The 22,922-nt window shown below is 43.0% G+C and overlaps 1 protein-coding gene across 1 annotated transcript in view; it reads left to right on the top strand.

Annotated features, from left to right (window-relative positions):
- Positions 1-22,922, top strand: part of LOC147683764 (arylacetamide deacetylase-like) — a 136,381-nt gene that overhangs the window by 71,471 nt on the left and 41,988 nt on the right. Inside the window, exon 4 of the mRNA XM_086944133.1 lies at positions 8,546-8,717. Within this exon, the coding sequence (XP_086800259.1) occupies positions 8,546-8,717 (172 nt within the window). The remainder of the gene's footprint in view (positions 1-8,545; positions 8,718-22,922) is intronic.

Raw genomic sequence — 22,922 nt, 5'->3', positions numbered from 1 at the left:
CATACAGTTTCATATCTGGGTTAATGTCCAAGCACATACGGTTCAACCCCCTATGACTATGCCCGAGATATAGCTATACCTGACTCTTAGGGCTTAATTATGAGTCTGGATATCTATGGACTGCCAGACACATGGGGGCGCTGCAGTGGCAGTCTTCGGACCACCTTAATATAATTAGGGCAGTTGGACCACTATTGCCCCACCACAGCTGCCAAGTAACCCACATTCCCAGGTGGTGGTGTGGCGGTGTAGAGGCAGTAATATGCTTAGTGGGATCACCACAGTCCCACCAAGCATATTACTAGTTTCTTCTCCGCCACAGTTTTCATTTGGAGTTCCACCACCATGAATACCATGGTAGAGAGAAAAGAAACAAGGTGCCTCAATCAATCAATCAAAGAAATTTGTAAAGCGCGCTACTCACCCGCTAGGGTCTCAAGGCGCTGGGAGGGGGGAGGCGCTACTGCTTGAACAGCCAGGTCTTGAGAAGTTTCCTGAAGGAGAGATGGTCCTGGGTTAAACCGTAGGTGGGTGGGGAGGTAGTTCCATGTCTTGGCCGCCAGGTAGGAGAAGGATCTTCCTCCGGCTGTGGATTTGCGAATACGTGGGATGGAGGCGAGGGCGAGGCTGGCGGAGCGGAGCTGGCGGGTGGGTGTGTAGAATGTGAGGCGGCTGTTGAGGTATTTTGGGCCCATGTCGTGGAGAGCCTGGTGTGCGTGGGTGAGGAGTCTTAACGTTATCCTCTTGCTGATGGGGAGCCAGTGCAGGTCTTTCAGATGGGCAGAGATGTGGCTGCGACGAGGGATGTCCAGGATGAGTCGTGCAGAGACGTTCTGTATGTGCTGGAGTCTTTTCTGGAGTTTGGCTGTGGTTCCAGCATAGAGGGTGTTCCCGTAGTCTAGTCGGCTGGTGACGAGGGCCTGGGTGACCATCTTCCTGGTTTTGGTGGGGATCCACCGGAAGATCTTCCGGAGCATGCGCAGGGTGTTGAAGCAGGATGACGAGACGGCGTTGACTTGCTTGTTCATCCTGAGGGAGGAGTCCAGGATGAAGCCTAGGTTGCGTGCATGGTCCGTTGGCTTGGGTGCGGTGCCCCGGGCAGGGGGCCACCAGGAGTCGTCCCAGGCAGAAGGGGATGGTCCCAGGATGAGGACTTCCATCTTGTCTGAGTTCAGTTTCAGACGGCTGAGCTTCATCTAGTCAGCAACGTCTTTCATTCCTTCCTAGAGGCTGGTTCTGGCGGTGGCGGGGTCGTTGGTGAGGGAGAGGATCAGCTGGGTGTTGTCGGCATAGGAGATGATGTTAAGGTTGTGCTGGCGTGCGATGGCTGCGAAAGGGCTCATGTAGACCTTGAAGAGAGTGGGGCTGAGTGAGGATCCTTGCGGAACGCCGCAGATGACTTCAGTGGCCGCGGATCGGAACGGGGGAGGCGGAGTCTCTGGGTTCTTCCGATAAGGAACGATAAGATCCACTCCAGGGCCTCTCCTTGGATTCCGGTGTTGCTGAGGCGCTGTATCAGGGTGCAGTGGCATTCGGTGTCGAAGGCTGCTGAGAGGTCTCGGAGGATGAGGGCAGCAGTTCCCCATTGTCGAGCATGGACCTGATGTCTGTAGCTGCGATGAGAGCGGTCTCGGTGCTGTGGTTTGCTCGGAAACCAGACTGTGAGGGGTCGAGGGATCCGTTTGTCTCGAGGAAGGCGGAGAGTTGTTTGTTGATGGACTTCTCGATGACTTTGGCCGGAAAAGGGAGGAGCGAGATGGGGCGGAAGTTCCTGAGGTCCGTGGGGTTCGCGGTGGGTTTCTTCAGGAGGGCGCTCAGCTCGGCATGTTTCCAACTCTCTGGGAATGTGGCGGATGCAAAGGAGCTGTTGATGATGTTCCGGAGTTGGGGTGCGATGATGGAGTCGGCTTTGTTGAAGATATGGTGTGGGCAAGGGTCAGTTGGGGAGCCGGAGTGGATGGTGTTAATCAGGCGGGTGGTGTCTTCAGTGCTGGCAGGGGTCCTGGTGCAGAGGGTGTTGGTGGGGGGCATTGGTTCGGTTGTTGGGTGCGTGGTCTGTGTGCCGAAGCTGTTATGTATGTCTGCAATTTTGCGGTCGAAGAACGAGGCGACAGAGTCGCAGAGGTCTTGCGAGGGTGTGATGTCGTTGTTGCAGGCGCTGGGGTTGGAGAGCTCTTTAATGATGCTGAAGAGTTCCTTGCTGTTGTGGTTGTTGTTGTCCAGTCGTTCTTTGAATGTTGTCCTTTTGGTGGTGCGAGTCAGCTGGTGGTGTTTGCGGGTGGTGTTCTTGAGGGCTGTCATTTTTTCTGTTGTCTGGTCGTGGCGCCAGGCTTTCTCGAGGGTGCGGCAGGTTTTCTTGGAGTTTTTGAGGTCGTTGGTGAACCACAAGGCTTTCCTGCTGCTGGGTCTGCTGGGAGGGTTCTTCAGTGGTGCGAGTTCGTCGGCGCAGTTGGTGAGCCAATGTGTGAGGTTGCGGACTGCTTTGTTGGCGTTCGTCGTGTTGGTGGGTGGGTTTCGGCTGAGGGAGGTGGTGAGCTGGTCGGCGGTGATCTTGCTCCAGCTACTGCGGGGAACCTGTTGCGGGTGGTGGTGGGTCGTGGTTCTCCTGAAGTTGAAGTGGACGCAGCTGTGATCTGTCCAGTGTAGTCCGGTGGAATGGCTGAAGGAGATGTGCTTGCTGGAGGAGAAGATGAGGTCAAGCGTGTGGCTGGCGTAGTGGGTGGGGGTGTACAGCAGTTGCTTGAGTCCAAGGTTGGCGTGCGTGCATGCACACCCATTCCTACAGAGCATGGCCTTTAGAGTTCATGCTGTGCAGGAACTATTTTTGGCATCCCTTTGCAATGCCAATTTTCTGAGGCACCACCTGGGCAATGGCAAAAACCAAGCCACCAGACAGGCGGAAACTTCTCATCTGGCTAGTGCCTGACTATGGGTTTGGAGGTGCGGCAATGGGGCGGACCCAGCACTGGACCGCCAAACTTGTAATTAGGCCCTTGCTAGGGTCCATTGTATATACTTCTGTGGTCTGACTCCTTAAATTTTAAGATTGAGAACCCTAAAATATCCCATCCCCTCCACTTTTCTCCACTCGCATCCAAAATTGTTACTGAAACACACCAACTTTCTCTTAAGCCCAGAGGGCTAGGGGAAAATATTCTAGAAGCTGAACTCAAAGCAGCGCCCAGAGGGTCGCCCTTTAATTGGACAGGGCGCATTGGTGATTGTTTTCCTTTAACACCTCTAGGACGACGAGGTGAAACCTTTGAGGCACGCTACACCTGGGTTAAATCTGTTTATATGCCTGTGCACAGTCGACAAGCCTTTTGTTGAATCGTTTATAGACTGAGTCGCTCCAGATAGACTGTGGCACGGCCCAAACTTTAAAAAGGGAAAAAATAAATAAAGAGAAAATATTTACAAATCATCATGTCTACTTACGACAATATCACTAAGATAACAGATGCACGTGCAGACACATTTGCATTTGTTGGAGAAGACATTTCAGCAAAGAAAACAATATCAAACAATTATTATATCTAACAAAACGTGAAGTAAATCAACGACTGCATGCGAGCACTTTAATAAGATATCATAGAGCGCAGAGGATACCCAGAGGTCTAAGAGTGCCGTTAAAACCTCTACTATGCAAAAACAATCAGAAGTTCGTCGAACGGTGGTATGCCATACTTAATAAATGCTCGTTAGATTTAATTTTACTCATCATTGAGGAACTCTCTAGAGTATTGGAAGAACTAAACAAAGAAATAATCCAAGCAAAGAGTGAATTACAAGAAACTCTAGAAAAGGAAGATTGGGACCAAGTGATACTAGATATTAACAGACAACTTGATAAATATAGGGAAGAGATCAACGAACGTAAGGTTCGGAAGTATAAAAGAGATACGATAGACTACAAGTTGGGGGAGGTCTATTCATGGGCCGAAGTATATGCGAGGAGACGCCCCAAAAAACCGCAAACAAATACCTCTGAAACAGAGACATCATCATCGGAAGGCGAGACATGCCCCGCACAACAAAGACCTCCTACAGAAACATCTACTGCACGCTCAACAAGTCAAACTCCTGTAAGTGTGCCTTTTTTAGAATCAGGCCAAAAGGATACCGCAGACCCAGGTGGGGCAAGAGGAGACGAACCGACAACCTCGTTAGCAAAGGAACCGACAGTCAAGCCCAAACGCAAAAACAAATAACAGAGGAGAATCAATTGGTGATTAATATCTCATCTCATCAACTCACCAAAAAAGAATTACAAACATTACAGAAAGGAACATCCTTTGTTCCCACGCACAACGCAAACAAACTGGAGTTTCATATCAGTCTTTTCAAACTAACACGTAATTTAAGATTACGGCATTTTTTTGAGAATGTAGTTTCACTCAGTGATGACAAAGAACAAGACACCCAATTGAAACATCTGAGACCCAAAAGCACTTTTCAAGCACCAAACAGCCACAAGTCAGTTGATACTTTTGAGTCTTTGGTCAGACATGATATAAATCTTTGGATTACAAACATGGCACCAAATTTGACAATTTATCAAAGAAAGAACTGAATGTTCTAAGAAATATTTCAAACAATCCCAAAATCACAGTTCAGAAAGCAGACAAAGGAGAGGGGATAGTCCTCATGGATACTTAGTTTTACATCACGGAAGTGAATGCACACGTTATGGATCAAGAAACGTATGCCCTTTTAGGTTTTGACCCTACAATTAAATTTCAGGAGTTCCTACAATCTATTTTGGAACCAGCATGTAAAGATGGAGTCATCACAGAAAAAACAAAAACATTCCTCACTAAAATTCACCCTAGGACACCATCAATTTACATGCTCCCCAAGGTTCATAAAAACTTACAGCATCCTCCTTTACGCCCCATTGTCAACACTAGGGCAAGTATACATGAACCAATAGGTCAGTTTTTGGACTTATACCTGAAAGAATTTGTCACCAAAGCCAACTCTTACATCAAGAACACTACCGATGTTTTGAATAAGATGGCTCAGATCACACAATCAGAAGATCAGGAAGTATGGCTATGCACCATAGACGTGAAGACGCTTTACACCTTCATCCCACATGACTCAGGCATTGAAGCAGTGGAATCGATATTACTACGGTCAGAACTCAATCATGATTTTCAAGTGTTTATTATACAATTATTGAATTTTTCACTTCATCAAAGTTACTTCAAATGCAAGGATGACTTTTACCTACAACTCACTGGTACCTCAATGGGTATTTGTGCAGCCCCCAGCTACGCGAATATCTTTATGACTAACTTCGAAACAAAGTACATCTTGTCTGGAGAACAGTGGAAACAATATGCGCGCATTTATTTACGATTCATTGATGACATTTTTGTGTTATGGCAGGGTCCACATGACATCCTAATACATGAATTGAACAAACTCAATAACATCAATGACCGAATACAATTCACCTACCAGGTGGACAGAACAACTATAGCATATTTGGATGTCTTATTGAAGATTGAAAACAACAAAATCACCACTACACTATTTAAGAAATCAACTGATCGTAACAACCTGTTACATTACAATAGTTTTCCCCAGCTTCCCCTGAGAAACAATCTTCCCATTTCTCAACTGTACAGAACCAAAAGCATAGTGTCAGACCCTGGTGAGTCTGATCAACAAGTGAAGATGATGTTGGAAAGATTTCAAGAACGGGGGTACCCGCTCGAGATCCTAAAAAAAGCAGAGGTGAAATGTTCAGCTAAAACACGATCTGATTTACTGAAATCTGTTCAGAAAGTGGAAACCAAACGTATGGTAGTTGTTTCAAAGTATTCCACAAAAAGTCACATTTTCAAACGCTCAATACTGAAGCATTGGCAGATTTTGTTGTTGGAACCAGATTTCAAAGGCATTTTTCAAGAAAATCCTAGATTTGCATTCACTAGGAGCCGGAATATTTTGGATATACTGAAGACTGCAAATACACCAATTCCTGTTACCCAATATAATGGAACACAGCCTTGTCATAATTGTAACAATTGCAATGCCATTATAAAAGGAACTAAGATCAGTCACCCATGCAGTGGGAAAGCAATTGCATTAAAAGTAATAGTCACCTGCGATTCTAAGAACTTAGTGTACTTATTGAAATGCCCTTGTGGCCTCGTTTATGTTGGAAAAACTATCAGAAAGATCAAAACGAGGTTAATTGAACATAAGAGCAGCATCAGAAGGAAAGATGAAAAATCTACTGTGGCATTACACTTTAATGAACCCAGACACAATGTTTCACAATTACAATTTATGGTGTTAGAGACACTTGAGAATATTGAACACATAGATTTGAACCGCAAATTGTTGCAGAAAGAAAATGAATGGATTTTTAAGCTTGATGCTTTAAAGCCTTATGGGCTCAATGACCGTACGGAATTCTCATGCTATCTGTGACTGTGATATTGTTTTTGCAGTATGCATTTTGACTAGGAGGGACCCTCAGTGAGGTCTCTGATTCCATTATTGAATATATGCGATGTTATTTGATGTATCATTTTAATTATGTTTTCACTAGTTTGATGATTAACTGAACCCTCAACAGTTGTTTTTACTTTTGTTTGATGGTTTGTTTGCTTAGAAAAGTATTAAGAACATAGTTATTTTCGTACACTAAGAGTTTATTCACACATTTTAAGATGGCCGCCATTTATACGTTGGTTTTCTTTCCTTTAAGTGAGGTATCTTTTGTGTTTAGCAATGCGTCTATTACGTATTTTTTAAATGGAAAACCGCCGTCAAACACGCATTAGTGTGTAACGGAGTGTTATTCAAGGTACGAGACAGCTTTTGCGGCTTGTCCGGTAGGCAGGGGCTTTATTGATGTCTATTAATCCTTTTGTTTGAACACAACAGCAGCGTAAATTAACAGCTTCGCTTTGATATTAGCAGCATGCGTAACAGATTCAGATATGCACTCGCTTTATTAAATGGATTATTATTATAGACAGGCGTTCATTTTTTAAGCACATTATATTACAAACAGTTGAAGATTGTAAGGAGGTCTTAGACTGCTCGGTATCACTTTAACTCGACGCTTTTTAACACATGCATTATGTTTTTTAACTGTCACCTTAGTTTCAAATCACCGATGTTTGATGCACACGTTATGTTCACATATACTAGAATGGTCGCATATACTAAAATGAAGGATTGATTTTCACCTGTAGATACCTAGAATTGAAAAACAAATTGCCATATGTTTGATATGAGTGTGGTTCCTCATTATACATATTGATTTTTAGATTTCCCTGATGAAGGGCCCTACGGCACGAAATGCATTGGGACCTTGTGATTCATGAATAATTGACGAATTGAATGTGATATACAACATCTCAATTGAAAATTAAATAATATGAAATAAATGCAAGAATATGTTCAATGGAAATTGAATGATGATGATTTATTGAAAAACAAACGTTGGATTGTAAAGTATAACACTTGACTAATATCGCAGCAGCGATTTCAACTCAAAGCAGCGCCCAGAGGGTCGCCCTTTAATTGGAAAGGGGGCATTGGTGATTGTTTTCCTTTAACACCTCTAGGACGACAAGGTGAAACCTTTGAGGCACGCTACACCTTGGTTAAATCTGTTTATATTCCTGTGCACAGTCGACAAGCCTTTTGTAGAAGCTGAATTAAAAAATGTGTCCTTAGCATTCATTTGGAAATATCAACATTTGTTGATAGGATACAGATACAGAAGTACAATTATCTTATTTCAAATTCTGGTCACACAGTACGGGTGGTATTTTTGAAAACAGTAAAATATTTTAAGTACCAACCTAGTTAGTAATAGCTGGTTTCCCAAAAATCAGCATCATATGAAGTCACAAACCCACCTACCTCTTGAATAATAATGAAGTTGATCACAAATTGCAACTCACTACAAGTGGAGGCCATCTCAGAGACAGTGGCCTTCTGGGGGCAGCAGACGATAATGCCTGTGATTGCTTTTAAATGGAGCAAACCTGTTTTAAAAGGCAGCACAATTTCCTTAAAGTAAAGGGGGAGGTGTGAAAAAAAGTCTGTTTTTTCAAGGTTTTTAAAATTTACAAACGGGAAGGGATCCCAAGTGCACACCTTGTCTTTCGCAAATATATTACCACCACTTTTGAGGAGTTCGTAAATTCTCAACATTTTGCGAGTGGATTTCCGTTGTAAAGCATTGATATTTAAGATACTGATCTGGTGTTTGGAAAAAAGTCAATTCATAGTCCCATTTTAGGAGTCCAAAAAAATTTTATGATTCACAAAACAGGGATTCATAGATAGAAGGCATTTTAACAGTCGTAAATTAAAGCGTTTGTGATGGTTAAAATTCTTAGTACATCCACTTTCTACATTTCAGGGAAAATAATTTCAGTTAATGTCATTAGCACTTCTGTAAATCATTTCATCATATAATTTTTTTGTATACATAATCACCAGAAAACTGCAGCAAAACATCATTTTGCAAAGAGATTTTTTATAATGTAAGTTTTTGCTCCTCTAGGTACAGATTAGCACCTGCTAATCCATTTCCAGCAGCGTTTGAAGATGCATATGCTGCAGCAAAGTTTTTCCTACAGAAAGAAGTTGTTGATCAGTACAATGTTGACCCAGGCAGAATATGTGTGTCCGGGGACAGTGCTGGAGGTAACATAGCAGCAGCTGTGACACAACAGGTACAGTATTCTTGTTAGGTTTATAAATATATTTTTATGTAGTAATAATTTTAAAAGTTCTAGATTTGTGCTTTCTTTAATATGTCCAGGGGGTTCAGAAATATAATGACATGAAAAATAACAAAAATGTTTTTCTTCATGGCTAGCTTCTCATGTTTCTTAAACGTCTTAAGGTGTTGTTTGTTAGTTTATTGGACACAGTGTCTTAATCAAGACCTGTCTTTCACATTGTTTTCTCTTTTCTAATTATTTATAAAAAAAATTAACCTCATCACAGTGAGAAGGATATATGGTTGAGCAGAGACCATGAACAGTTGTCTAAATTATTTTCTCCCCAAAAATATTTTATTTGAGAAAAGATGAATTCTCTTGCAAGTTGATTTTTTTAGACATCATGTTATCCACTCAGCTATCATCTTCATCCTTATCTTCCATCACAAACACATCAATGAACTGCGAACGTGATGTCACAATAATAATGGTGCTATGACAAATGTATGGTGTATGCTTTCAAGAAATAAACAGCACACATGGGGGGACTTAATGAGAGGCATACAGCATGGAGCGGTACCGTTTTTTTTACACTCCAGCGTTGCAAGCCTCTCAATCATGTCTATGAAGGGACGCAAAGCTACTCTGTGTGGCTTTGCATGGCCTCGTATTACGGAGGAAGATATGGAGAAAGACAAAGCAGCGCAAGTCTCTGCCTTGCCTTACTTATCTTACTATGTGTCAAGGAGGTATTCCATGGGCTTTGCAGTGGGTTTTCCATGCAGCACCCATGGATGTTGAAGCTGTCCAAAATATACTTAATTACTTATACCTGGGGCAGTTCCAAAAATGTACGCCTCCCCAGAGCTGGCGTAATGAGAAGAAATATTTTTATTTCCCCTTATTTTATCCACTCTGTGTGTGTGTGTCATTCTGCAGCACACATCGAAAGAGGAGAATGCCCCTAAGGATTGCTTTGGTGCAGAGAGCTGCTCCTTCCTGCACAAAAACAATCCAGCCTCCAACGGAAAGATCCTTGCTCCATGGTGCAAAGGTACCTACGTTGGACCTAAGCAGCAAATTGTGCACCAGCTCAGGAATGCACCACATTTCATAAATATGGTTCATTACTGTCCCTTCACATTGGTCGAAGGGCAGCAGAGGAATAAGACTTGCCTGCATTGCTCTACGCCAACTCCTCATATTAAGCACTTGATGATTCAAGCATTTTTCTCCTTGCAAAAGAGCCAAATCGCAGATTTGACCAGTTTTCAATCATAAAAAAGGCTTTTCCAATGCAGCAAACACAATTTTATGATTTAGTAACCTTTTACTGAATCGCACGCCGCAAAATGGACTTGCGATTTGCTATTTGGAAGAGGCGTGTTTAGGGCGTCCCTTCCAAATAGCGAAACCTGATGGTATGCATGAATTTTTTGTGACTATGAATGTGGTTGCAAAACATAAAGTAGGTGGTAACCCATTTGCAGGGTGGAAGTAGTCCTCAAGGGACCCCTTCCCCTTTGTGAATGTTTGTAAAATCATTTTTAAGAGCAGGCAGTGGTCCCACAGACCGCTGTCTGGTCTTGAAAGATGGAAAGAAAACTTCATTTTTGTTTTTGAAACACATTTTCATTTTCCTGTAAGGAAAACAGGCTGCATTTCCCAACACAAATGTGCTTTTTTTCAAAGCAATCACAGACATGGTGGTCTGCTGAGCCCAGCAGTCCACCATCCCTGTGATTTGTGTGATTCCTAGAAGGCCGCAAATTGCTACTTACCTCATTATTATTCAAGTGGTAGGTCATTTGCGATCCCCTAGGAATTGCTAAAGTGTTCCAAACACTTTCATGCATTCCACTTTGCAATTTCCTAATTATGAATCACAAAGATTCACAATTAGGAAATCGCAAAACGGTTTCTTTATGTATCTGGCCCCTTATCTTTACAAATTGTATAGATAGCAAGGAATAGGCAATGAAGTGTTATAGCGGGCACATGCAGAGGGTGTGGTAACCTAAAACAAAATCTCCTTAGATTTTCCCAAAATTAGAGACAGGTCCTTGCCCCTGATACAGAATCATCCCTGAACTCTGTTTGTAAGATATGCTGCTACAATGAGGTTCTGCTTACCAATGAATTGTGTACCCAAATGCACAATCTTTCATTCAAACAATATAAATCTGTTACTTTTTAATTTACCTATAGAAATTGGTTGTTCATTTTATAAAATTAATAAATTACCCTTTCCTCACTAGTATATATTGTTTTTTGAGGGGTAAATTTGTTTAATATTATCGATAGCGAGTAGACTCAATAATCATGTATCAAATAAAATAAGAAGAGTATAAAGATGACAACTTGTCAGAAGCATATTTCAAAAACTAAGAAAAGAAGAAAAACATCACAGCAGGCAGCATCATGAAGAAGCACGCTATTACAGCAGGAAGGGTACAGGCTTGAAAGCATAGAGGGTGCAGCAAGTAGTACACAAGAGGAATACAAACATAATCAAAGATCAGCGAAGCTAGTCATGCAAAAGACCATATGCAGCTGACATAATGGCAAGACAAACACAGCAATAATCAAAGGACATAACTAAGATCCTGCAGCAGCATCTATGGAAAAGAGACAAATCCACAAGGGGTTTCAAATATCCTAAGGGTGCAATGTGGTTAGTTGCAACACCGCGTAGACCTCTCTATTGGAGTCAAATGAATCATGTCACACAACCGTTCTGTATCTTTTGGAGGAAATCTACCTCCCTAGTGTACTGCTATACAATACTTAGCAAGCAACAATGTCATGGTGTCCAACCATTTGAGGTTTGGTGGAATATTTTTGACGTTGCCCAAGAGAGCCAAGAGAGGAATGAGGGGAAGAGCGGTCCCTGTTATAGCTGTTATCAGTGTCAAGACTTTATTCCGGTATGCTTAGATCGTGGGGCATGTCCATGCAAGGTGAATAAAGTCAGCACATTCAGCCTGACATATAGGTTAGCAGTGGGACCCGAGAAGGATCAATCCTGGCTGATCTCTCTGGTGCAAGTATGCTCAGTGCATAAACTTATGGTGTAGTAATTTGTAGCAATGATTGGGGAAAACAAGGTTTGTTCAACTACAGCAGTACTGCCATGTTGCCTCAGATATTGGTGATCCAACTCTACCAGGCAACACTATCCCCCCACAGTGCTAGGCCTCAGGCCAACACTTGCTTGGTATAGCCTGGAAACTAGCCTTGAGTTAATCATGCACTGTATATGCCACCATTGGGAGAGCAGGTTCACAGTCCAAGGTAAGCTTACAACTCAATTCATCTCGAAAGGTAGTAGAGATGGTCTAGATATCAGTGGCATTGCGAGGCGGTAACATGTGAAGTATGGAGGGCAACGTGATGTCACCAGCCTGGTCTCTCCCTGGCCTGAGGTATGGAAGACAAGCATTTGCATGGTACCAATGTTGTGCAAATTGGCAATACACCACCAAGAAATAAAGTTCAGGAACTGAAACTCCAAAGCCGCCTCTATCATAAGGCAAAGTCAAAACCACCGAGTTGATCATGGGCCTATGAGCAGCCCAGATCAGAGGGTCAAAAGGCTGATAAGCGTGCCAAAGAAACAATTAGTCAATGGAATAGGAACATTGATGAACGAGATTAGAAATGTAGGTAGCTCAATCATCTTAATCCAATTCTCCATTTGCATGGCACATTTCTCAATAACTGGACCGTAATTTAGTGAAACAACAATTTATTTTGATCTGCGGAGTACAATACCCAGGCACTTTGTGGAATCAGTACACCACACAAGAGGGCATTCCAACATGCATGGGTTTGTCATGTCCGTGAGGGGAAAGGGCTCACACATCACCCAATTGATAAGCAGGCCAGAGAAACCACTGATGCAGACTATCTCCTGTACAAGCAGGGGCAGATTCTCATTGCGTGTCGCACAAAAAGTCTCATATCACCAGCATACAAAGAGATCAATGAGGGTCGGACCAGAATAGCAACCCACCGTGAAGATGTTTTGCTTGCATATGCCTGATTAGCGGTTATATAGCTATATTAAAGAACAACAAAGAAAGCAGGCAGCCCTATAGAGTACCCTGAGTCACAAGGAATGGATCGGAAAATGTACCATTGACCTGAATATTGAGTAAAGGCTCTGTGTAGAGGGGCACAATCAGATTAAGCAACACACGGGGATCTCAAGCTTACACAGGTTAGGAACGTCAACGCCATTGAGTCAAACGCCTATTCTGCATCAAGAAGGGCAACCACCGCAGGGAGTCAAGGGAATATTTGATTCAATGCAGCGAAAATGGTACACAAGTTAATGGTGTTGGATCTCTGTGGGACGAAACCCGATTGTGCTAGGGATATTAAGTTTTACATAAGAAGAGCAAAGTGGGTAGCAATAACCTTAACAAGTATATATTATCATGGTTAAGAAGGAAGATGGGCCTGTATGAGGAACATAGGGTGGGGGTCCTACCCGGTTTCATTAGCAGCATGATCACCGCCTCTTGGAGCATGGGTTGAACAGATCCTGTGTCCGTGTATACTTACAGCAAGCAATGCCCAAGCAAATGTTTATAGGCTACACATAAGTTACTTTGGCTGTGGCCCTTGCTAGCCTGCCCGCTGGTATCACTCTGGCTGCAAAGTTCAGTTTTCCTAGCAAGCTCTGTATGGAGCCTAGTGTCACCTTGTCCTGTCCCATGGCTGCCTAGATGTGCTGAGCTAGCTCCTGGACCTTGTCTGCTGGGAGCCTGAATTCACCCGCAATGGTGTCCAATTCTAACGCTTGGAATGTCAGGACCTGCGCAGGACCCTCTGTCTACCCTGGTGCAAGAGGGGTTCCAAGATGATCAGCTAGTTGTTCAAAATCTCTGAGCGCCCTCCCACAGTCCTGCATGGCCTGACCCCCCACAAAAAAGAAATCATCCAAGTGGTGAGTCATGCCCTTCACATTGTATGTTTCCTGGAGTGCCCACTGCAGGAAGCAGCTGAAGGCCTCAAAATATGCACAGGAAACTGCACACCCCATAGGCATGCACTTGTCATAATAGTACATACACTCAAGCTTGAAGTCTAGTAGGTGGTGACTGCTCGGGTGGACAGGCAAACAGCGGAAAGCAGATTCAATGTCTGCTTTGGCTAGCCTGCCCCCTTCCTCGCCCTCCTGACCAGGTCTAATGCCACGTCCAGGGTGCAGTATGTAACCAAGCAGGTGCCCTCCTCTAGCCCATGGTTCACTGATTCCCCTTCCGGGTATGACAGGTGGTTTATCAACCTGAATGCCCCAGGGTCTTTCTTAGGAACTACTCTAAGGGGGAAGACAGAAAAGTTGTGTAAGAGGGGGTAGAAGAAGAGGCAAGCCACCCTACCTAGGGCCAGTTCTTTTTGGACTCTGGCCTGCACCACTGCTGAGTGCTCCTTTGCAGTGTTGAGATTGTCTGATTCCCTGCTCTCCAAGGGACTACTTAGGGGATTTTGAAACCTTCTGAAAAACCTGCTAGCAGCAGCTGCCCGTCTTGCCTGTTAGGATACCTCATGAGTAATGGTGTGATGGTGCCCAAGTCTACTGGAAAAGGTCCCCTGGCTGCACCCCTGTCTGCTGGGATGTTGTCTAAGTTCGATTGGGGACCTGCAAGATTAAGGTTAGAAGAAAGGACAGGGGCAGAACTATGTAATGGCACTGAGGACTGGGGGTGGGTGGGAGTGGTAGCCCTGACCGGATGGCCCTCAATTGTCATTTGCTTCTGCCAGGTGGTTGCTGCTCCACTTTGCTATAGCAGGAAGCTACCGGGTGGGGTGCTCCACACTTGTTGCATGTATGTGTGGACTTGTATGATTTGCCCCAGGAGCAAGAGCCGGCATTGAGCAACCTGCAAGTCCCTGGGAGCGTGCGCCTGAAACCAGCCCTCTGGCTTCTTCCCCTGTACCCCCCCAGAAAGGGCTGCTTGAAATTGCGACATCCTGCCTGAAATGAACCTCTACCAGGTGAGTTCCTACCCTAGGATTTGGTGTTGTACTCTTTGTTCTGCTGCAGGTGCTTACCCATGTACTCCATTCATAATTGTACCTCTTTCTGGTCCCACCCCATTCAAGGGCACATGACCATCTTTTTTTGGAAATCCCTGTCATAGTGGTTGGCGACTGACCTGACACCACAGTGGGGATTGTGATGGGCTGCAATGGTTTGGGGACAGCCGTTGTTGTTGAGCTTATCTGAGCTTAGCGCTGGAGCCACTGGAGGTGCTGGAGGGGGTCACGGCATAACTGCCGTAGCTGCCGGCAGTGCTAGGGGCGTTGCGGGGATAGGAGTGCTGGCGGGAGGTGGTGCACTACTTGCTCCTTCAAATGCCCCTGGTGTCAACCCTGTCCTCATTAGCTCGCCTATGACCATTTTACCTGCCTGCGCTGCTGCTGCTAACAGTACCACACTTTGTGTCTGTTGCTTGCCCGGCTGACCAGCCCACACTTTTCAATAAACATAGGAAGAGTGATTTTGAATGGAAAGCATTACCTGAAGAGTCACAGAGTGTATTTTAAGAAGAACCCTCACTCACCAACTTAATTGGTGACATGCTTCATCAAAGGGTTCCCACCCGAAGGGCCGAGTGACTCTCGGGTGTTCTCCGACGCCTGATTGCAGCACATCAGAATTTTGGGGATGTGCAGGGAGTTAAATAAAAATAATATTGTGGAGTTTAAAATTACCTTCACTTATTCCTAAAAACTTTTAATAGTGTAGAAGTAGGTTAAGATTAAAAGGTGGTAGGTGTGGATGTTACAACTGGCTTTATTGACCAAGGGAAGCCACCGGGGTATGCAGTGCTATGATGCTTCCTCACCTGTGGCTGGGTTACCGTTAACTTACAGTTTTGGGCCTTCAGTGTTGTCTGAAGGAAAATAAATCTGAAAGAGAAAGCACATATCAAAATACTTATGCCATATGTTAAGTTCACCATGGTGCTGTGACATAGAAGATGCATTGACACACATGCTGTTCTGTGCGCTATTCGACTGTGGACTCAACAGGCCTTGGTGCCTTGTGTGATGATCGTAAGGTGCAATAATTAAAGCACTCTCCATTCATTCATCTTGGAAATTGTATATTTATACCAAGTGATGCTTCAATTCAGCAGTTTATTCAGTGGACTGTGCTGTTTCAAAATTCAAAAACAACTCATTAAGAATGTGTGGTTTCGGTAGTGTCATTGAGATTTAGAGGGAAGGTAATAAACCAAGACCGAGTCAGTAGGGAAAGACTTGTGACCATTTAATACACGTGGAAGAAACATTGGAAAAAGGCTTGCTTTGTTTTAGAAAAAGTGTTTCCCCATGGGTCCCGGTGGGGTTGGTGGACTATTATCAACACTGCAGTGGAGCTAAAAGTGTATTTTAGAAAAACGTAGGACGAGCGATAAGAAAAAAGAATAGCTCTGTAGCTGGAGCGTCCAGTATGTGGTACTTACTACGCCAAATCCATGCGCCTACTCAACACCTGGCTAGAACCCGATCAGGGACCCCGTGGATGTGGGGGAGTCCCTGACGGGTGTCTTTATGCTGATATAATTGTGTTTAGTGGTAAGGCGCGTCATCACTCAATGCGTGACCGCCTCCATGTGATAATGTCAGCTTGTGGGAAAAAAGGCTGAAACATTAACCCAGTTGACGCGTAGTCAACTATGAATCTTTATTCAGCACATATTAGCAGACAGAAATACAAGCATTGATCACTGTGGTGCTGTGGATTAAAATATTTCAGGTGTGTAACTGGAGTATTTGTACAACAAACAAATATCTGGACGGGGAGTGGAACCACTTGTCTATGTAGGAGCAATGTCTAAGGTAAAAAAAAATTCATTAGAGGAGTATGAGCCTCATGTCACTATATATGAGAGTAGATTATTAGAGTATCTATGGGGAATCAGCCTCAGTAGAGCCGGCATATTCTTTATTATTACGGTTTTGCATGTCCCACCAACTTCTCATTGCCCAAAATATTTAATACTGTCTTTACTGCCAGCCTTAATGAGGTTGACATTTTGTAGTGTAATCAGCACTGTCCATAGAATATAGTTTTCAGTATGGGCATGATTATGATAATTCTCAACTAATGGAGCTCCTTGAGTCTTACACTTAACCTGTGATTTGTGTTGGAGAATTCGATTTTTTATCGGATGTATCATTTGTCCTATATAGTGCCTGTTGCACCGGCATTTTACACAGTGAATAACATTTTTTGGGTTACAATTTGAGAATGTTTTTTTAATGTGTTGTTGTCCATTAATAGTGACCTCTTTTGATGCTGCTGTGAGTGCGCATGCAGCATAATTTTGGCACTTATAGTGTCCCACCACTGGTGGTAAGCCTAGCATTCCTCTCAGATTCTGTCTTTTTTCTGCTGGTTGTGCAGCTCTCATCAGTTGTTGCCAAAGGTTCTTTCCTTTGCAAAATACAGAGAGGGTTTTTAAGAACCCTAGATGGCTTATCATCCTCCAGTTATTCAGGATGATCGTTTTAACTCTGTTAGCTTTTGGGTTAAATGTGAACACACATGTCAACAGGGCCATTTCAGATCTCTCTTTTGGACTAGGAAGATCTTGTATCAGTGTATACCAGGCTCTTTTTAAAGCAGTCTTGATTAACTTACCGGGATATCCTCTACATAACAGTTTGTTATTTAGAATTTCTGCGTTTGTGAAGTAGTTGTTTTTGTACGTACAATTTCTCCGTATTCTCAGAAATTGCCCGTATGGCAGATTTTCTTTTAGACTTCTTGGATGACCACTGGAGAAATGCAAAAGGGTGTTCCTATCTGTCAGCTTAGTGTATAAGCTAACTTCCAGGACACTACCGTTAAATTGTACCCAGACATCAAGAAAGTTGATCTTATCCTTATTTCTTGACACTGTGAATTTAAGGTCAACCGATCTCATATTCAACCAGTTATGGAACTGTTTCAAGGTATCTTCTTAACCTTCCCATATCATAAAGATATCATCTATAAAGCAACAGCTCTATCTAATTTAGATCTTATAAGGATTGGTGTCGCTATATATCTAATGCTTTTCAAATTCGTGCATCACAAGATTCACTATTTCAGGGGCAAAGCTGCACCCCACGGTGACTTCCTTTACTTGAAGGTAAAGTGAGTCTTTGAAGGTGAAGAAATTATTCCTGAGACAAATAGTAAAGATACTATGAAGTCAGTGGTTAGAGGATGTGGTTGTTCTAGCTGATCAAGGGTATTCCTTAAGACTGTTAGTGTCTCGTCCTGCGTAATATTAATATACAGTGACTCTATGTCAAAACATACTAAGAGTTGCTTGTCACTGTCATAAGGGAGATTCTCAAACTAATTTATAAAATCCATGGTGTCACGGACATATGAATCTGTTTTCTCGACAAATGTAATTAATATATTTAGCAAGTGGCTCCAGCAAGAACCACAAGCCAAAATTATTGGCCTCCTGGGGAATTATCAATGCTTTTATGTACTTTCAAGGTATATATATATATTAGGTGTTTTATATTTATTTGCATTGAGAAATTCAAATTAATTTTTGCAGATCCACCCTTCCTCCAAGGCTTCTGTTGTAAGATGTAGTATTTTAGTTCCTAGTCTAGTGGTTGGATTGCTATCCAGAGGTCTGTGGTGGTGATGGTTCGTCCATTGTTTCTTTACCTTTTGGTCATATTTGTCCCTGTCCCAAAGAACAATCCCTCCCCCCTTATCTGCTGGCTTAATTACTAATGCCTGGTTGTTAGATACGCTCTTAAGTGCTGCTACTTCATCTTTTGTACAATTGTTATTACAGAAGATCTGTTTCTCCTTAAGAGAATCTAGTTCTCGCTACACTTGATCCTCAAAAGCCAAAATTTCTGTTAGCATCATGGAATTTTCAGGGCAGAAGCGAGATTTATTCTTAAGTACACTGATATTAGTGGATTCCTCAGTGTTCCTGTCTAAAAAGAATGTTTTTAATCTGATTTTACGTAAAATTTGTAACACCTCAGTTGTTGTATCCAATGGGTTTAGTAGTGTGATAGGGATGAAAGACAAACCTTTGGAAAGATAAGTCATTTCAGTCTCAGTGGGGGTATATTTTGACAAGTTATATACTGGTATACATTCATCATTGGAATTTCCCCATTATAGGCCCTTAGCGTCTGTATACTTGTCTCCTCACTCTGAAGAAACTTGACTTTGATATTGGTTGGGGTTCTGATTCTGTCCTCTCCATATTCACCCTTCTCCTCTCCCTCTGTTCCTGCCTTTGCCTAAAAAAGTTTGGGCTCTCGGGTAGGGGAAGTATGGTTGATAGCTGGTATAAGGACCTGAGTCTGAATCTGAAGAAGTGTCAGAGAAAGTTATAATCTTTCTAGGGGAGCGACCTCTAAATTGTAAATTGAGAAAGCTCGGGTTGTTGTTCAAAAAGAAATATTCTTTCAGAAAAGGTATACACCTGCTTGATGTTAAGATTCTTTATATGTCTCGCTACTTTTGTCATTTTCTGGTTGGTGGTATTAACTTTAAATTCAGTGATAGTTTTTTTAACTGACTCCAGCAATGTTTTTGCATCTGTAATAGTCGAGTCACCTTTGATTTCCTCTTCTAATTCCTTGATCTCTTTTAATTCTTCTTCGTTGATCCTTGCTGTTTCTATTGGCAATGCAATCCAGTCCCTCGAGCACTTTGTGCCTACCCCACTGAATTTGTTCAAGTAGGTCTTGTTGAACACAAAGATCACTGGTATGTTTTTAACATGCAACCCAGCGGGAATAGTATTGTTCTTAAGATGTTCTATAAGTACTTGGCCATGCAATTGAGGTCAAGTGTTCTTCATTTTAAGTTGTTTTAATTTTGTCTACATTGATTGTTTTCGGGGTTGGTTGATCTCTGCTTAATAATGATGGAATATGTAGTAATTTGTTGATTTCCTCCTCAGTATAACTAACTAGTTGATGCTCAGACATTTCTGGGGTGTGGAGGCTATACAGTTTTGTTAACCTCCTACATCAATATCAAAGAAAACAGCCACAAATTTTTTTTGTGTCACTTTATTGTATGTATATGTATAAATTGTATGTGTTATTTGACAAATATACAGATAGAGACTAACATGTGGATCACGGACCGGTGTGAGTGTTTGAGGAGAATATTTTCCACTTGAGGGATTAATTAAGGTTTCCTTCAGATTTAGAAATTATAATTATTTTTTGATCATTCCGCCGCATCACGTTTTGTTTTTCCTGTTAAACTGCCCAGGTGCGTGTGGAGTATTAGGGCAACCCCCCTTTATTAAACAGTTTTTATTGCACTTTTTAAAGTGTGTATGTAACAATTGTATTCTTTAAGAAATTTGAGATGGAAGATAAAGAGTATATATTCTTATATACTCTTTATCTTCCATCCCCTAGGTTTGTTACGTTTCCACGAGGTAGAAAATTCCGCATACAGGATGTAAATCAAAGTGCATTAACACTTTAAATTCTTTTTTTAATGTTTTTCTCCATGTAGAAAATATTTTTAAGAAAACCCCTTCTACTACACCAACATACTATACCAGGGTTTTCCTTCCTCTTCTTCCACTGGGAACACCCTCTTTTCCTTTACAGGAGTGGATTTGTTCGAGTTTCCAGAGTATGAGGGATCCTACACATTTTAGTAAGTGCTCAAAAACATACAAGTCTGTGGGTGCTCGTGAACTTTCTCTGGTATCCCATCTTGCAATTCAAAGACATCCTTCTGTAACTACATTTGAAATTATGGATATTACACTACACTGGCTGACATGTAATTCGATTTCCCAAGTCTTTCCATACATTACATGCTCTTTATTAAGTGTTGCCCTCTGTTGCTGAGGTGATAGCTGAAAACTGCCCCTTGCGTATTTCTAGGCCCGAGAAGATCATATTGACGTGCAATGACTGGGAAGGACAGTGAACAGCCAATCACGCAAAGAAGCATATAAGTTATTTATTAATTTATTTATTTTTATTTTGGAGTTTTATATAGCGCTAGCCAGACCCGGAGGTATCCGAGCGCTTTACAACATTTGTCAATAACAGTCCAGTATACAAAGCATCTATCGTCCCTCCACACCTTTTATGTAGTGATCATGCCTTAAACCTTTTTTTAATCGTACTTTGTATGGTTTACCCTATTCGGCTAATTTACTCGTTGCCTGCCATCTAGTATGTGCTTAAGGTAGGTGAGAACTGTCCTTGGAGGTTCCACAATGGCAGTGTATCTCTGTTGTTCGTGTGTTTGTTGGTGTTTCTTTTTTACTGAATGTGCTCCAGTAATGTTTACTTGCATGCAGTTGGGTTGTTGTTTATTAAGAAACATCTCGAAGAAAAACATTTACTCTTAAAAGGCGATGGTGTGTGTTCACCTATTTCTTTGCAACAAGAATGCATACTTTCTGCACATCCCCTCACATGAAAATGTGCACTTTCTTATTATATTCACATCCGTGGTGGGAATGGTGTTGTTAAATGGCAGGCAGTCCTAAATTGGATAGGCCTTGTAATTTTTCATGCAACCATTTATATTGCCCTTTTTTTACAGCCCACCAGTGAGATTGAAGCATTATTAGAGTGGGTCAGATTACATTTTAACCAGTCAAGAGCACCAGTAGTTCAGGTCAGACAGATCTACAAAACCAACTGGACAATGCCTTTTTCTTTTTAATGTTGTATTTTTTACACAATTATATCCTTGTCATTTGGATTTCTCATGTATATTTTCAGTTTCCTCGCTCATTTTTAGGTCAAGCCTGTAACAGCGTGCATGCGCTGTTCTGGCGAAGACTTTATGTAGGGGGTTTCAAAACTAACCTAAGAATCGCACATGCTCATGCGTGTGCTTTTTGTTTTGGCCCAAACTGTTGGCCTTTACGTGCGTCTTATTAACCCGTTCCGTGCTCATGACGGAACCACTCCGTCACGTGCCACGGGCGCACTGTGCTAATGATGGAGTGGTTCCGCCACGCCGCGGCCGCTTCTCCCACGCTGCATCAATTCCGCACCTGCGCGGCTGAATTAATGAGCGGGCGGGGCTGTGACTGAACCAATCCGTCATGAGCACAGCACGGCCGTGGCTCGTGACGGAGTGGTTCCGTCACAAGCATGGGGGCGCCGCGCGATCCCCCCTCCCCCCCAGCGCCGCGGCAGAATTACCGACGCGGCCAAGGGGTTAACAAAGACAGCACGCAATTGGTCAAAGGCGGGCGCATTGTTCTGCCCATGGCCTATTGGAGTCGGTTACCCCCACGGCTGCCATAAGGTTTCAATTATCATGCCCAGACATGGGCGCTATAATTGAAACCAGATGTCTCGCTGTGGTGCGCGTGCGCGTACCACTTGCGGGCTTGTTCTTTTTTGGATCCATTTCACAGGGAAGCAACTAAATGAAAGAAGGAAAGAGAGGTTGTGAACCATTTCTTCAAGTCACAGTTTTCAGTAATTCATTTCGTAGGCACTCTTTATTCCCCTCAGCACTTGTGCAGGTAGTGGGAACAGTTCTTTATTGACCATATGTTGAGATGTAAGCCAGTGGATGATTGAATTGCAGTGCACCAGTGTACGTAGCGCTTGATCAAACCCAAAAGCGCGCTCAATGTGCACTCATGTGTACTTGTGAATCTATCATGCAACAGAGACAGGAGAGATAAAAGGATTTGCTCAAAATCACACAGTGATGCAAGTGGCTGAGCCGCGACTTCAATAACCGGGGCCTTATCTACTGTGCAACACAATGCGCTTATGAGCATGCGACTGTGAAATGATAAATAGGTTTTCTTATGATGTATGCGATGCAGCAGTTCATCGGTATACGTAGTGCTTGTTTAGAGCAGTTTCCACATGTCTGCGGGTGACACGTCTGATGTTTACTCTTTCCACATATGGCGCAGAGCAGCTGTCAGATGCCAGCAAGTTCCCGCCAATGGGGGGCGGGAGGAGATGATCCGGTGACCTGGAAGTGAAAGGCTGAGTAACCCTGAGCCGAAGCAGCAGGCCTTCCAGCCCCCACTGTGAAGTGATGTAATTAATGGACTAACAACAGCGCTGGTGCATCCAGACACAGATTTGTCGGGGTGCAACGCGGAGGCAGAATAGAGTGAAGCACTGCAACCAACTTGCTTGAAATTTGCATATTTTTTTTTAGAAGGTTTATATAGCACGAACTCGACC

This window comes from Lissotriton vulgaris, chromosome 11 (genome assembly GCF_964263255.1).
Source record: "Lissotriton vulgaris chromosome 11, aLisVul1.2, whole genome shotgun sequence".
Lineage (NCBI taxonomy): Eukaryota > Metazoa > Chordata > Amphibia > Caudata > Salamandridae > Lissotriton > Lissotriton vulgaris.
Note: the sequence above shows the minus strand (reverse complement) of the source record. Positions and strands in the feature narration are given on the sequence as shown.